The sequence below is a fragment of the Cyprinodon tularosa genome, unplaced genomic scaffold (assembly GCF_016077235.1).
Source record: "Cyprinodon tularosa strain WSP-4 unplaced genomic scaffold, ASM1607723v1 ctg94, whole genome shotgun sequence".
In the NCBI taxonomy this organism is placed as follows: Eukaryota; Metazoa; Chordata; class Actinopteri; order Cyprinodontiformes; family Cyprinodontidae; genus Cyprinodon; species Cyprinodon tularosa.
The window spans coordinates 2,707,838-2,722,383 of NW_024039718.1; the positions used below are offsets into that span (position 1 = coordinate 2,707,838).

Genomic DNA, 14,546 nt, shown 5'->3' on the forward strand with positions numbered 1-14,546 from the left:
GGTGGAGGTAATAACCTCCCAGGGTGCAACAATTCAATCTGAAGACATGTATCCAACCATAGTGTGAAACTGTCATTAAAATATGATATTGTAGTGTGTGACCAGGCTGCTTTAATTAAGTAAAATGTTATTTATGTAGCACCTTTTACAAATCAAAATCACAAAGTGCTTCATATGGTACATAAATACCACAAGAACAGCTTATAACATAAAAAATACTTGTTTAAATTAAAGTGTCTTCAGCTGCCTTTAAAGCTGCCTGTTATTGTTCAAATAACGTTTGGTTTCATGGTGGGGTTTTAATAAAGAAATCTTAGAGAATTCACACTAGAAGAACTGGAACTGGAATACAGGCAGAGTAACAAGGTGATATAAACTACTATATAGCGAGAAAGGAGTGAGAAATGCCAGGGAACGCAGGTAGGTTAATCAGAGGAATTTGGAACAGCCATGGAGGAGATGTATTGAGCAGGGAAACTGAGTTGAGAGGACTACTGAATCAAACTTTCTAAAGGGGCTTATTATCTATTAATTATTATTATCTCAAACAGAGCACTGAAAAAGTTAGAAGCTAAAAACAAATAATCTATTTAGACATGACCAAAAACAACACATAGGAATGAACTGATATGAAAAACAATTACAAAAAAAGAAAAATGGTGGATCCTAAAAGGCAACTTTATGCTATGCTGATTAAATTCCTCAGCAATATCAGAGAGATCAGAGTAGATTTAAAGATGGATAGAGTAAAACACTCTTTAGTAACTGCAAATGACTGAGATCAAAGCACGTTCAGAGTGAAAATCTCCTAGACCCCATTAAATCCAATCGAGAATCTTAGGCAAGACTTAAAAATGTGCACTCTAACACGCCCTTAGTCCAACATGACCTTGGTATTTAGCTACATATTTATTATCTATTTTCTCTCTCAGTAGTAAAAAACGTACCAGGCTCTGCTTGTAATTGATCCAGATATTCATCATACAAACTAGGTCATCCCTGAAGCTGCCTGTAAGTGTTCATATCAGGTTTTAAATGTTCAGGATCAGCACATGTTCACAATATCATGTAACTAACTTTGTACAACATTCAAAAATAGCCCCACACCCCAAGACCGCCAGCTCTGCCTGATCTCTCACTGAAGTCCTACATCATAGGTCTATATCCTCTGCAGCACGGCCATGAAATGGGTACGTACTATTTGTTTAGCTGGTAATCCCCCTGCAGATGAGACAAGTGTTTTAATTGTTATAGTTTGATAAGCTATTATTGAGCTACAAGGTATCTTGTCATTTGATTGAGTCTCTTTGGTTTTAACAAACACTCTGCTGCTGCATGATTCACATTTTATTAAGCATCAGCTTTCACTTTCTCAATTAAACCTGAAATATAATAGTGTAGTCTTTCCCTTGTTATGTGGTGGATTCGAGAGCTGGTTTGTAGTTTATATCATTTGGTTAAGCTTTTATATTTCAAACCTGGAACATGCACACACTTTATATGAAGTTGAAATTTAAATTGCTGTCAGTTGCAGCTCAGTTTCAGTGTAGACTTTCTGATTTAAATAAAATAATAAATGTCAGACATAACTGTTTTGTGAAGCATAGAAATGCTTATGAATGAAGTTTGCATCTCGTTTTTTTTTTTCAACAAGACCATTAGTTAAGCATTTAGAACTCACAGAGTATAATAAGCTGGCTTATATGTTATGATTCAACATCAGACAGGTTGAGTGTTGGAATAACTGCAGGTTTTTTTCTCATCTCGACTTGAGAAGCTTTTATATTTGCAGTTTGCATCCAGTATTTGTAGAGTGTGCTTCACAGTAAACATTTAAAGCTGCAGTCAGGCGTCCTTTATGAGGTTGAAATCTGACAAATGCAGGTCAGGAGTGAAGATGAGCTGCTATTTTTCCAGTAACCCTGCCGCCAGCTTCCATCTTATATGTCAGAGTGAATGTTTTGGAACCACTGCGTTTGGCAATGCTTCATAAACACCCTCCACATGCTCCAAAAGCAGTTTGGACCCTTTATTTAATGTAACTTTTAAGACAAGATGTTGAGACTGAAAAAAAACAATCAAAACCAAATGTAGCTAAAAGTTACCCAGTATTTTTCAATGTTAGAAAGGGTTCTTGTGTATTTATATTTAAGCTAAGCATCAGGAAAATTGGAAATACTGAGAAACAAGAAACAAGTCACTGAGACAATAATGACAGCATCAGAGTGGAAGAGTAAAACAGTCCTGTTAACTAAGACAAAATAAAGACAAATTGCTCAATTTATTCTAGATCTGAAGCCATTATTGATCTGTTTGCATGTTCAGTGTCGATATATTGCAGCCTCTAATACAGTGGTGGGTCATTTTAGTTCCTGGGGGCTGGTATCCTGCAATTCTTAGATCCATCATTGGTCCAACACACCTCAATTAAATGGCTGAGTTACCTCCGCAGTGTGCAGTGAGTTCACTCAGGTTTCTCTCAATCATCTATTTACTTTATTCAGGTGTGTTGAACAAAAAGTACATCTAAAAGTGGCAGGATACCAGCCCTCAGGAACTGGAATTGCCCACCCCTGCTCTAATAGGTTGTCCTCTAGAACTGCTTTGCATAGCTTCATCTACCTCCCTGTCAGCTCCAACCCCATTGAATGTCCCTGGTAAACTACAGCATGATTCTTCATCTGTCATGTTTCACAGTGGGGATGCAGGTCTGCAGTATGACCTGTTTTTTTTTTGTGTTTTTTTTCCAACCATATACAACCTTTTATGTAAGCCAAAAAATCTCATTTTCCTTACAGTTTTTTGCACGCTGGTAGCAGACTAGCACTCTACAGTAATAGTTGTCTGACCTTAGCCAAGCTGTGGCAAGGATGATGTCAGGTTAATGCTAAGAATCAATTGATCTAATAAAAACAAGTGATATTCATGTGTTTTGATTTTCATGTAATATACATTGCAAATCAGAGCAGAATTTATGAGAAACTGCATCACAATTTTTTTTTTTTTTTTTTTTTTTAGATTTGCTCACTACCACCCTGCTAACCATTGTTGCACTGCAAAAGGGATCTAGAAATAAGTTAACATTTCTTAAATTAGGTGTATTTAGCCTTAATTTAAGCAGTAAAATAAGATGATTTGCCAATGAAATGAGTTTTTTCACTCTTTAAAATAAGATATTTAGATAATATGGACTTGAAATAAGACAGTTGTTTTTTCTCATTTTAGATGTAAATTGTCTTGTTCCATTGGAAAAGCGTCTCATTTACCTCCTCAATTTAAGAAAAAATGCACTTATTTTAAGGAAAAAATGACTTACTTAGATTTCTATTTTTTTGTAATGTGTTTATACATGCTTTAGTGAAATTTACTTTTGGTTATTATTTCATCATTCTCTTAATTTTAGTGGATACGGATAAACACAGATTTCTTACCTTTCAGTTGGGCTTTTAAGAAAAACTGGGGTGTGGAAACCTGAACTGTCAGCTGTTGTATAACACCACATGCTTTTATCAGCAAAGTAATAACAGTAGAAAGGCTTTCCTTTGATAAGGTTTGCAAGAAGACTCTTAAGAATCCCTGAAATAAACACAGCTGTCTCTGCAACTTAGAATAACACGTCTCACTGAGGAGCAGCAGAGGTAGACACGTAGCAGGCCTTTTTCTCAGGAACTGTGGGACATTGTATTTACAGATATTTAATTATAATAGCGTTTGTTCCTTTTCAGGTGATAAATGCCAGAGTCCAAAGAGAGAATAGCCCCGAGAACGACAGAGATCCATTCATTTACACAGGACTTTGCTCCAGTTTGACTGTTGGGGTCAGCTCGATGAAAGACCCCCCCACAACATTCACACAGAAGACCTGATGGATTTGTCGCTTTTTTGTACAGATGACTCTCTGCCATCTTCAGAACCTCACACAGATGGTCAAACTGAAGTTCTGGCACATGAACTGGGTACAGAGACTCTGTCCAAAACAGCTGAGAATAACACAATTAACATTACCACAGAGGAGAAACTATCAGACTGTGATAGATCAAACTACTCAGCACACAGCATTTCCTTTTGCCCAGAGGCTTCACAAAAGCCTGCTTCCAAGGGACCTTGTTGTCTGGATCTGTCGGAACCAGAAAGTGATGCATTATTTCCCGTTCCTGAGCTTTGCAATGACTTCATCCCTATCCTGTCCAGCACAACAGAGTTTTATGCAGGACCAGAAACATCTCTGCTTCCACATGAGCACAAAATGAGAACTACTGAATTCAACAATTTAGAGAGTGTTGAGGTTTCAGCACCCCTGTCAGATCTTTATATTTTTGAAAGTGAGACACAGGACTTTATCATCACCCACACAGCAAATCCTCATAAGGTTACAAGTCCTGAATACTTGCCAGTATCACACTCTGGAGGAAAGGCTGTGCAGGAATGGGATGCACATGACCCAATGTGTTATTTAGAAGCCACTGAGAAACGGTGTCAAAGTGGATTTAGAGAGGAACGGGCCTCAGAGAACAACGTGTCAGACGTGAGCCAACGTGAAGAGTTACAAGCAACTGCTGTGGATGCCTGGGAGGTGGACTGGATGTCGGAAAATGATGTGAGACCAAAGAAAGCAGAGGTCACTGCTCTGATGCTCCAACGACAGCACAGCAACAGCCCCACTGAGCTCTGGTTGGATGCATGCCAGTACCTGACAGGTGAGGAAGCAGAAGATAAGGAGGTTTTGGATCAACAAGCTATAAGCAACTCCTTACAAGAGTCAGATTACAACCCCAGTGACAGTAGGAGGATTGGCTGGTCACCAGTCAAGAGGTGGTCATCTGTAGACAGCTGGGCTAGTGCACGTTCAGACTGGACTGGGATTATTGAGGATCCACCAGAAGACATAACGGCTGCCTTCGCAGAGATAGGGGCCGAGATAGATGCTTTAACACAAGCACTACGGGAGGTGACCACTCACAGAGAGCCGGAGGTTTTACAAGAAGATCCAAGGGCAACGGTGGAGGAGGAAAAACAGAGAACCATGGGTGTGCAGGATCAGCCTTTTAAGACTTCAGATATCCCAGAGGGGTCCGTCTCCTCTGAACAAAGCTGTCTTTCTTTGTGCCTTGAAGCTTCAAGACCTAAACTGTGCAAAAGAGAAGGCACCAATGGTCTCAGATCTCTGAGTAAATTTGAAGGAGAACTCAAACCAGAAGAACCATCTTCATGCTCAGCTCCTGAAAACTCGTCAGCAGGTTCTTTCTCTGTGAGAGCAGAATCTAATGCTGAGCTGATGGAGGTCACAATCAACGCTGGGTCTGTGTCTTCAGGCTGTTTGAATCTACCTCAGTTTGATAGATATTTGAAATCATTTGCTCAAGATTTATTTTCCAGCGAAGAAGACCATCCAATTGAGTTAAAAATAACAGAAGATGTAGATCTGGACACACAAAGAGAGGTAGTGCTTGAGGAGGTAAGGTTATGTCTTTGTTTTGTGGAATTATAAACTTAAGACAAATTCATGGTCAGGTTGATAAGAATAAATGTGGGGATCTATCCGTATCTGTGGGTCGTGTGTTGGAGATTATGGAAAGATTCAACCTTTACACCAGAGGCAACAGAGAACGGCCTTGCAATGTTGGCCAACGAACAAACCAATCGCACATTTTGGAAACAAAGCAAGAATGTTAAGAGACATTCTTCATCCTGTCCTTGTGATTGCTACCATGCTTTTAGCCTTTCAGTCATCCCTCTGTACAAGACTGAGCCTGACTGGGATTTGAACCTTTAACTTCTATTATTTGGATTTTTTTTTAATCCTTATATCTTAATATCCTCACAGGTGAGAAGAACTGTAAGATCGGGAGGGGGGCTGAGAAGAAGACATAAATGGCATCTAATAATAGCTGACAGTTCATTGATAATAGCATGCATCGGTGGTGTGTCAGGGGAATGGGTTGAGAGGAGAGCACAGCTGAGAACTGAAACACGACTCTGCCCACTTCCAGCTGTCTTTTGCACCCTTAAACGCACACGTTCAGACCAGGTCTCAGTTAGAAAACACAAGATCAGGAGGGTTGGAGGTCCTCGGGAGGAGAAGGCTGTTTTCATTTACTCAGAATAGAGTGAGCAATGCTAAAGCATGTCTCAGTCATGTAGAGCAGAGGGGACGACTTCTACACAAGGCTGCATATGGAATACCTGTGCTTTTTAAATTTTCACATTGTGGCTCTATGGAGAGGTAAGTGTTTACCTGGGAAAACAGGCAATTATCTTTGGGGTTTTCTTGTAAAATAAGGACATCTGTTAAGATTTCGCTTCTGCACATTCTGATCATAGACATCGCAACACAAAAATTATTAATAAGCCTTTAAATTCGTCATGTTCTCTCCACATTGCAATTGAGAGAATTCTTAAGTGGATTTAAGTGTGGACTTTGACTAAGCCATTCTAAAAGATGATTAGGCTGTGAGCTGAACCTTTTTGGCCTTGGCTGTTTATTTTGGGGTTGTCCTGGTGGAAGGTGAACCAATCTAAAGTCTTATGAAGCTTTATGTAATTCATCCACCATTTTTGTATTTTGCTCATTACCGGAGCTCCCTCCTCCACATGAGTGGATTTGTGATTGATCTGTAAATGCCTGCAGCTCCTCCAGAGTCACTGTGGGCATCTTGGCTGCCTTTCTAATTAATTATCTGCTGTTCCTTGGTCTCCATGATGCTGTTTGCTTACTGATGTTTTCAAACATAAAAGGGCTTGAGAAAAGGAAAAAAATGCAGATATTGGCTTTATTTTCTAATTTCAGATGACTTCTACAGAGAATTTGATGCGGCTGGGTTTTAGGGGCATAAGAGTAAATTTGGCAAAATACATAATAACTTTCAGATTTGTAAAAAGATTATATGAGGGGCATATGCAGAAAAATATACATAAAATATACAGGAATTTGTGGCAGTAACATAAAATAATACACACTGGTATGAATAATCTTGCAACAGATAAATGTTTACACATGATTGTTTAAAGTTCCAAAAAGCTAAGAATTTTCTTGTCATTTGTCTGTTTCATCATCAGGGTTTTGGAGACAGCCTGTTTAAACTGCCAAGTGAATACACCTTCTCCCAACAGAGCTCTGTGACTGAGGAGCATTTTAAAGGAAACCGGGGTCAAACAGATTGTAGGGTATTCTCTACAGATATTCATAAAAATTCAAACGAGCCAGGTGTGGACTCAGGTATAAATGTCTCTTTTAACATTTGTTCAGACTCAGTTGGAGCAAGAAAGGTGGAGTCATATAGTCCTGAGCTTATTATGTGCTTAGATCCTGTCAGTGGCGACTCTACCCTCGTCTGTGAGACAAACAGCAGCTTGGAAGGAGATCAAAGTTGCACCGAAACCTGCCTGAGTGACAGCATTGATTGTTGTCATGTACCAGACTACTCAACCTTTCCGACCCTGGGTGGAATTACCAACGAGCAATTTTTGGAAGGTCACAAGGAGCTGATTCATAAAACGCAGAACATAATAAACACCGCTGAGAAAGTCTCTCCAGATGAACTACAGGAGGTAGAACCTGAAGAGCCTGTGTGGCCGTTCCTCTCTGTGACTGCGGACAGCAGAGACCTAGCGAGGTTCACCGTTTTTCCTGGAGACCATCTTTTCATATCAGAGAAAGATTGTGTTGCTTGCATCACATTAGATCTGAACGACCCATTTGTCCCCTGGATATCAGAACCAATCTTTACAACCACTGAATCTGAGCTAAGTCAGCTGGAAATGCCTCACAAAACCTCCAAGAATTCCTCAGATAAATTACGCACCAAAAAGGAGAAGTCAGCTCTTAATCATCATGGTGCACAGGCTCCCAAACAAGAGAGTACACCTCTGCACATTTCCAACCAGCAAACCTGGAAACAGCAAGAAAGCTCCCCAGCAACATGGGAAAATCATATTATTGAGAACAATAGGCTTGAAGTCAATGAGACTAAAGTTGTTATGGAGAACATTGTGGGAACTGAGAAGGGTACAGGCAAGCCACACGGGAAGAAGAAGAAGAAACATGGTCATAAAGCAGCAGGTAAACAAGAAGCAGAGGCATCCGTTGATCTGGAAAATGGAGCAAAGGCAAAAACTACGAAAGGAAAGGTTGATATGTTTGAGACCAAGCTTGGGATTAAAGGTGGGAAAGCTCAGCAGGATGTAAAACAGGCAGCTAAAACCCAAAAGCCAGAAGATACGGTGCCCCAGCAAGCTCCACGTCTCACAAATGATGATGTTGTTAAAAAACGACGTGTGTCAGGGGATAAATTTGGAAAGATTCTCAGTGTTTTGGAGTCTAAACTACCAAAGGCAGATGCCTCATTAAGAGCAAAAGAGGAAGAGACCCAGACAGAGATCACAGCTTCCCAGAAGAAAACATACAGTGATGTGGTCAAACAGAAGATCCCTCCAAAGGAAGGTAAAGGGATCTAATCCAGCACTATGAAAATAGAGCACTCAGTCTTTGACGCCTTGTTCTATTCGTCATGGTGGTGTCCTGATTTTTGCAGATCCAAAGGTGGTGGAGTCCATCCAGGCAGTGTCAGTGAGCGGAGACCCTCAGAGTCTGTGTCTCTGGTGTCAGTTTGCTGGGGTCCACTCAGACTACACTGTAACATGGAGCAGAGACACCACACCACTGGCTCAGGTTAACAGAAGGTATTTACTGTCATTTTACAGGGCTACATTTTAAAATTCGACTTTTTTCCATATGCTGCATTTTACACAAATCTGTCTTTCACAAAACGTTGAATGTTGGAAAGCAGCACCTCTTGTGTTTTGTCAAAGATTCCCTTTGGATAATGTCTGGACTCAGTCTAACGGAGATCTTTCTATTGTAGCTGTGGGTGTATATTTATGGTTTTTGTGGTGCTGAAATGTGAACCACCATCCCAGTCTCAACCTTTATGCACCACCTAACAGGTTATCATTTAGTGCCTTCCTGTTTTTAGTAAAGAAAAGTATTCCCATAGCATGATTCTACCACCACCATGTTTTACCAATCGGCATCTGGTGTCCTCACCTTTTTTCTTCTCCATTAAATATTCCAAGTTTGGCAGGTTGTTTTATAACCATTAGATTTCTCGACGACTTTATCAATGACCAACTAAACTCACATAGGCTCTAGTTATTAATTGTGTGACGGATTTTTTTTTTTTTTTTAGAAACCTTTGAAGGAAATGCTTTAAACCATGTACTGTGACCTTTCCATCTTATAATTGCGGACCATGTCGTGCTGTCTAACCAAATAAAATGTGGATTAATTTTTAGTTATCATGGAACTTTTTTTTTTAATTAGCATGGTAATGAATACTTTTGTAATGTTCTGTTTCTATTCCAGCTTCTTTGCCACTCCTCATTCCAGTGAATAGAATTACATTTTCCTAAAGTGTTCCGTGGCTGCTTTAGTCAAGAGACGCAAATGACTCTGGTTCAGAAACAGACACCTATCTCTGAGGAAGGACAAGCATGCTCTTAGGATTACAAAACAAAATGCTTGAAAGAAATTTGAAAAAAAAAACATCTAAATATGATGTGTAGAGCTGACAGGAGAACATGCACTCATTAAGTTGCTTGGGTAATAAGAAATCTTTGTCTCTGAAGTGCAGGAGATGAGAGCAGAGTGTCATTGATCATCAACAATGCTACCCATAAAGACCTGGGCAAGTACGTGTGTCAGCTAAGCTGCTCTCATGGTTCAGTGTACCTGGACTACGTGCTAACGTATGAAGGTAAAAGACAAGCAAAGAAATGTCTGATTCAAGCAAAATAAATCTATAAAAAAGTTGAAAGTATAATTTTTTCAACACTCCTTGAATTTTAGTTCTCAGTGAGATTGTCATACCTGCTTCTCCAAAATTCCTTTCATGTAAGTTTTAATCCAAGGCCATCTCAAATTTAATTTAAAGAAAAGGTTAAAATGTTTACATTAAATTAAAGTTGTTTGTGTGTATCTTTATTTCTCAGCTGTGGCTGAAGAACTGTGCAGTGAAGAGGAGGACGCCCACTGCTCAAGACTCTTGTTCAAAGAGGATTTTTTGTCGGATCAGTACTTTGGAGAGAACCACCCCATCAGAATCCTCACTGAAAAGGTTCACTTTGGGGAGGGGATGCATCGGCGGGCTTTCCGAACTAAGCTCAAGGCAGGTCAGATTCCCCTGTTTGTTCCAGGAAACTCATGTGTTCTCAAGGTGCACAACTCTATCAGCTATGGGACCAAAAACAATGATGACATCCTTCAGAAGAACTTTAATTTGGCTGTAGAGGTGAGCAATTGTTATATTTGTATAGTAAGCCCAGTATAAATGGAGCACTGTTAACATATCACAGGAACAATATGAGGTCATTCCCTGCAGTCATAGATTTACACTTAAATACGTAATGCTGTGCATCAAAATATTCACTGATTATTATTATTTTTGGGTGGGGAGGGGTGTCTTCATGTCACTTTGTTACTAATTTGGCTGTCTGGTTTGGAAAATTTTTGTATATATAGATATATATAATTATAAATACCATATAAAAATGGTAATTATACTTACAGCGCTGCAATATATGTCTGCATATAGGGCTGTGTCTGTGATGGCATTTAAAAACTGTATTCAGGCTTCATTTGGATGAATTGCCTTATCCTCTCTGAGTGGCCTTTCAGCCCTTGTTGGTATAAGACCTCACTCAGTCTGAATGAAGGAACATTTTACAATACTTCAATCAGCCCCCTCATAAGCTTTGATTTTGGGGTAGATCTAGTTTCCACTTCCCTTAAATATTTTAGAAATTCAATCCAAGATTGAATCAGACTTGTGGAAGTCTGCAGTTATTATCTCCCTGATAATTTGCCTGATTTTATTTACTGCCACACAAGAAAGTAATGTGTTTTAGGTGTTAAATGCAACCAATGAGTGCTTGAGTTTTTTTTTCAAGCACTCAGAAGCATAGAAAGCCATAGATTCATCCCCTATTTGCATTTAGGTAAATTACGTATTTTCAGCTTGTGAATTGATCTGTATTTGAATGTGCTTTAGGGTAGAAACACTGTGTGTGCTCATTTACTGGACATTTACTGGCTCATATACATAGATACATGGGTAAAAATGTATCTGAATTTATGCAAATATTTATGTGTGGAACATTTAAGAATGAAATTCAAAGCAAATTAAAGATTAAGCTTAAAATTGGATCTGTACCATAGAGATATTGCAATACAGGAAGTGAGTGTTGGTTATTTATTCTGCAGGAGTGTCAGGTTCAGAACACAGCAAGGGAGTACATAAAGGCTTACACATCAGCAGCTCAGTCTGTCGAAGCCTTCGGAGACGTCCCAGAGTGAGTGCTATGTTTACCAGTGTTTAACTCTTCCATAACATCCGTACTGTACATAAGCCAACATCAATGTCTTATTTTCCCTCCAGGATCATTCCCATCTACCTGGTCCACCGTCCATCCAATGACATCCCCTACGCAACGCTAGAAGAGGAGCTAATAGGAGACTTTGTGAAGTATTCGGTGAAGGACGGTAAAGAGATCAACGTGATGAGAAGGGACTCAGAGGCAGGGCAGAAATGCTGCGCTTTCCAGCACTGGGTGTACCACAACACAGAGGGCAATCTGCTGGTTACTGACATGCAAGGTCAGGAAGGGCTGGTGGTAACATCTGCAAAGAGCTGTGTGGTAAAACATAAAGTGTGAGTGCTAAAATCTGTCTGATTTCTTCTCAGGAGTTGGCATGAAGCTTACTGATGTGGGAATAGCAACTTGTAAGAAAGGGTGAGTATTTATTTTTTTCTTTAAATAAATGGATTAACCTATGCTGATGACTTAATATGAATTATTTTTGCAGGTATAAGGGATTCAAAGGAAACTGTGCCACCTCTTTCATTGACCAGTTCAAAGCTTTGCACCAGTGCAACAAGTATTGTGAGATCCTGGGACTAAAACCCCTTCAGCCAAAACCCAAAAAGGTCCCTGCTGCTCCAAAACCCAAACCCCCACCATCAGCTGTCCCTAAAAAGAAGACATTTGGGCCAACAATGAAGAATAAGTCATAACATCAGGTCTCTACACTCTTTTTTGCGCTGCAGGGCATCTGGCAAATTAACAAGTTCGATGTTGCAGGATGCAGAAGGACTAAAAAGACAATTTACTTTGAAAGAAGATACTCCCATACCATTGGAGCCTGCTTTTTTTAATCAAAACAGTTAATAGGAAGCATTGTATGTTTTTCTTGTTACAAATCTTACCTGTATCCTGGTGTTTTTATGACTAAACTCTGTGAAAACCTGTGATATATTAGGTCATACTTAATCAGTGATATACTGTCATGTCTTAGACTGCTTGGCTACTGATCGGTTACAAAGGATTTATTTCATTTCTTTTTTATTGTATTTTCCAACTTTTATTCAATTATTAGGAAAAAATGTGTTTTACTAGACAGTATAACTGTGTGCTTTTTATTTTTTTGATTTGTCTATTGGCAAAGCTGAAAGAAATTGATCGACCTCTTACTTTAATGGAACTTGGACTAAAATCTTAGTACTTTTATTTTTAAGAAATATGTTTTTGAAATAGTTAATTAATGTGTGTTTAATATTGTAAAGTAATTAATTCAGGTAGGGTTCATTTGAAATATCTGAAATAGGTTTTAGAATATGATTACTGGATTTATACAGGGTTGAAGTGTTCAGTGTAATGGATACAGAAGCTCTGTATGAATCGACTATAATATGATAATTAGTTCTGCTATTTACTGTCAACATTAAAATGTAATGATCTAATAGTGTATCAATATAGAATCATGTTACATGATTTTCCATGTTTGTAGTGACATACCTTCTTAACATTTGAGGTTAAAAAAAGCTGGTTGCATAAGTGTCAAAGCATTAAAACAACCAATTTTAAAGAACCTTATGATTTTATTTAGGCATTTAATCCAATTTACCATCAGATACAGTGAATATAAACAATGACATAAAGCAAACAAGAAAATGGCATTAAAGAAAGATAGAAAAGGATAGTAAAAAGTTAAACAGGATTGCTATAAAAGAACTCACTTCCAAAAGTGAAGCACAGTGGTGGTGGCATTATGCTTTGTGGTTAATATTCTTTGTATGAACCTGTTTATCATGTTGGATGAAGTGATGAATGGTTTCAAATTCCAGATAGTTACTAACCTGAATCTTAGTAGCTTTGCATGGATACACCTTTATTTTTGTATTCACCCAACTAGAGTTAAATATGACAGAAAACCTGATGTGGCATGCTGACAGACAAATAAAAAAGGTGAGTTAGCAAAGTATTATTTGAAGTGTGTGCACTCTTATGTGACCAGGTTATTTCAGCTGTTTTATGTTTCACATTTTAGTTTAATCCCTTATTTTTCAGATTTGTATTCATAAGTTAGATTTTATTGTTTGTTTATCTTAGGATATAAATGCTTAACCTAAATTTGTCCTATAGAATAATTAAATTCAAATTTAAGATTATATTCAAATTTTACCATCTAAAGAACTTTTTTTTATGTGCTGGATTTATGAAAGATTAAAGGTTAAAAATGTGCAAAATCATTTATTTTTACCATCACAAAAATCTGGATTAATCCAGATTAATAAAACTAGGAGCCTGTAGATGTTCATTATCCTTTTCTAACTTATATAAATGAGCAAAGCTACAGATGTGTACGGTCAACATTTTGTTACTGCTTGCAAATCTCTAAAGGAATTTATGACTTTATTCAAGTCTATTTTTTCCATAATAGAATAATTATGATGCTGAAGAGTCAATATGTACCTATACAGCTTTCTGTCATGGTACACAGTTTTGTACAACTGATAAAATGTAAAAAAAAATGTAAATATTGTGTATCTCATTTTTCCATGATTAAATTTTAGCACCCATTTTATGATTCAGAATAAGAACTACCAAACAGAATAATCAATAAATAACTTCTTCAATGAAATGATAAATGCATGAATAATAAAATAGATACTGTTTATATGTCGAATATATATGTGTATATATATATATATATATATATATATATATATATATATATATATATATATATATATATATATATATATATATATATATATATATATATATATATATATATATATAAATACATTTTCTAATTGTGTTTAGCATGAAAAGATCAAGTTTCAATCCATTTGATATCTATTTCCATCCCTGCTTGTCCTCCCTCTGTGTACGTAACCCGATCTGTCGCCACCTCTGACACATGACCACACGTGTTCATGCTCTACTACAGCTTGGACGATGGAAAGTACAGAACCTACGGATCATTCAGGACAGAATGAATCAACCCGATATTTGAAGCATATGAACTGAGGACCTTTCTGCACTGTAGCTATTTAGTGTGATAATGGCGTTTGATAGAGAGGACACAAACACCATTGTCACACTCCATAGCTCTGGAGGAAAAGCTTGGCTGCAGATGGAGAAGGTTGGGATGGGGAGGGGAGGATTGGTGGAGGATCTGGAAGAACAAAATGAAAAATGCAGTTTAA

General features: G+C 38.0%; 1 protein-coding gene across 4 annotated transcripts; it reads left to right on the forward strand.

The window, feature by feature from the left end:
- Positions 1-1,087: 1,087 nt before the first annotated feature.
- alpk2 (alpha-kinase 2) lies at positions 1,088-13,318 on the forward strand. 4 transcript variants are annotated; one of them, XM_038274982.1, is made up of 12 exons: positions 1,088-1,190; positions 3,726-5,455; positions 7,057-7,216; positions 7,304-8,440; positions 8,532-8,679; positions 9,625-9,752; positions 9,845-9,889; positions 9,988-10,286; positions 11,258-11,346; positions 11,433-11,650; positions 11,739-11,787; positions 11,861-13,318. In XM_038274982.1, the coding sequence occupies exons 2-12, from the start codon at positions 3,866-3,868 to the stop codon at positions 12,066-12,068; spliced, it is 4,071 nt and encodes a 1,356-aa protein (XP_038130910.1). In that variant the 5' UTR covers positions 1,088-1,190; positions 3,726-3,865; the 3' UTR covers positions 12,069-13,318. The 4 variants fall into 4 exon arrangements, with proteins under 4 accessions (XP_038130910.1, XP_038130911.1, XP_038130908.1 ...); XM_038274983.1 differs by having other exon boundaries at positions 7,057-7,159; positions 7,247-8,440; XM_038274980.1 differs by having other exon boundaries at positions 7,057-8,440.
- The last annotated feature ends 1,228 nt before the right edge of the window (positions 13,319-14,546 follow it).

Bases quoted from the DNA above. Each gene is read 5' to 3' on its own strand.
- alpk2 (XM_038274980.1), top strand. From the start codon at position 3,866: ATGGATTTGTCGCTTTTTTGTACAGATGACTCTCTGCCATCTTCAGAA. The intron at 5,456-7,056 runs GTAAGGTTATGT...TTTCATCATCAG, and splicing joins GAGAGGTAGTGCTTGAGGAG to GGTTTTGGAGACAGCCTGTT. The intron at 8,441-8,531 runs GTAAAGGGATCT...TGATTTTTGCAG, and splicing joins GAAGATCCCTCCAAAGGAAG to ATCCAAAGGTGGTGGAGTCC.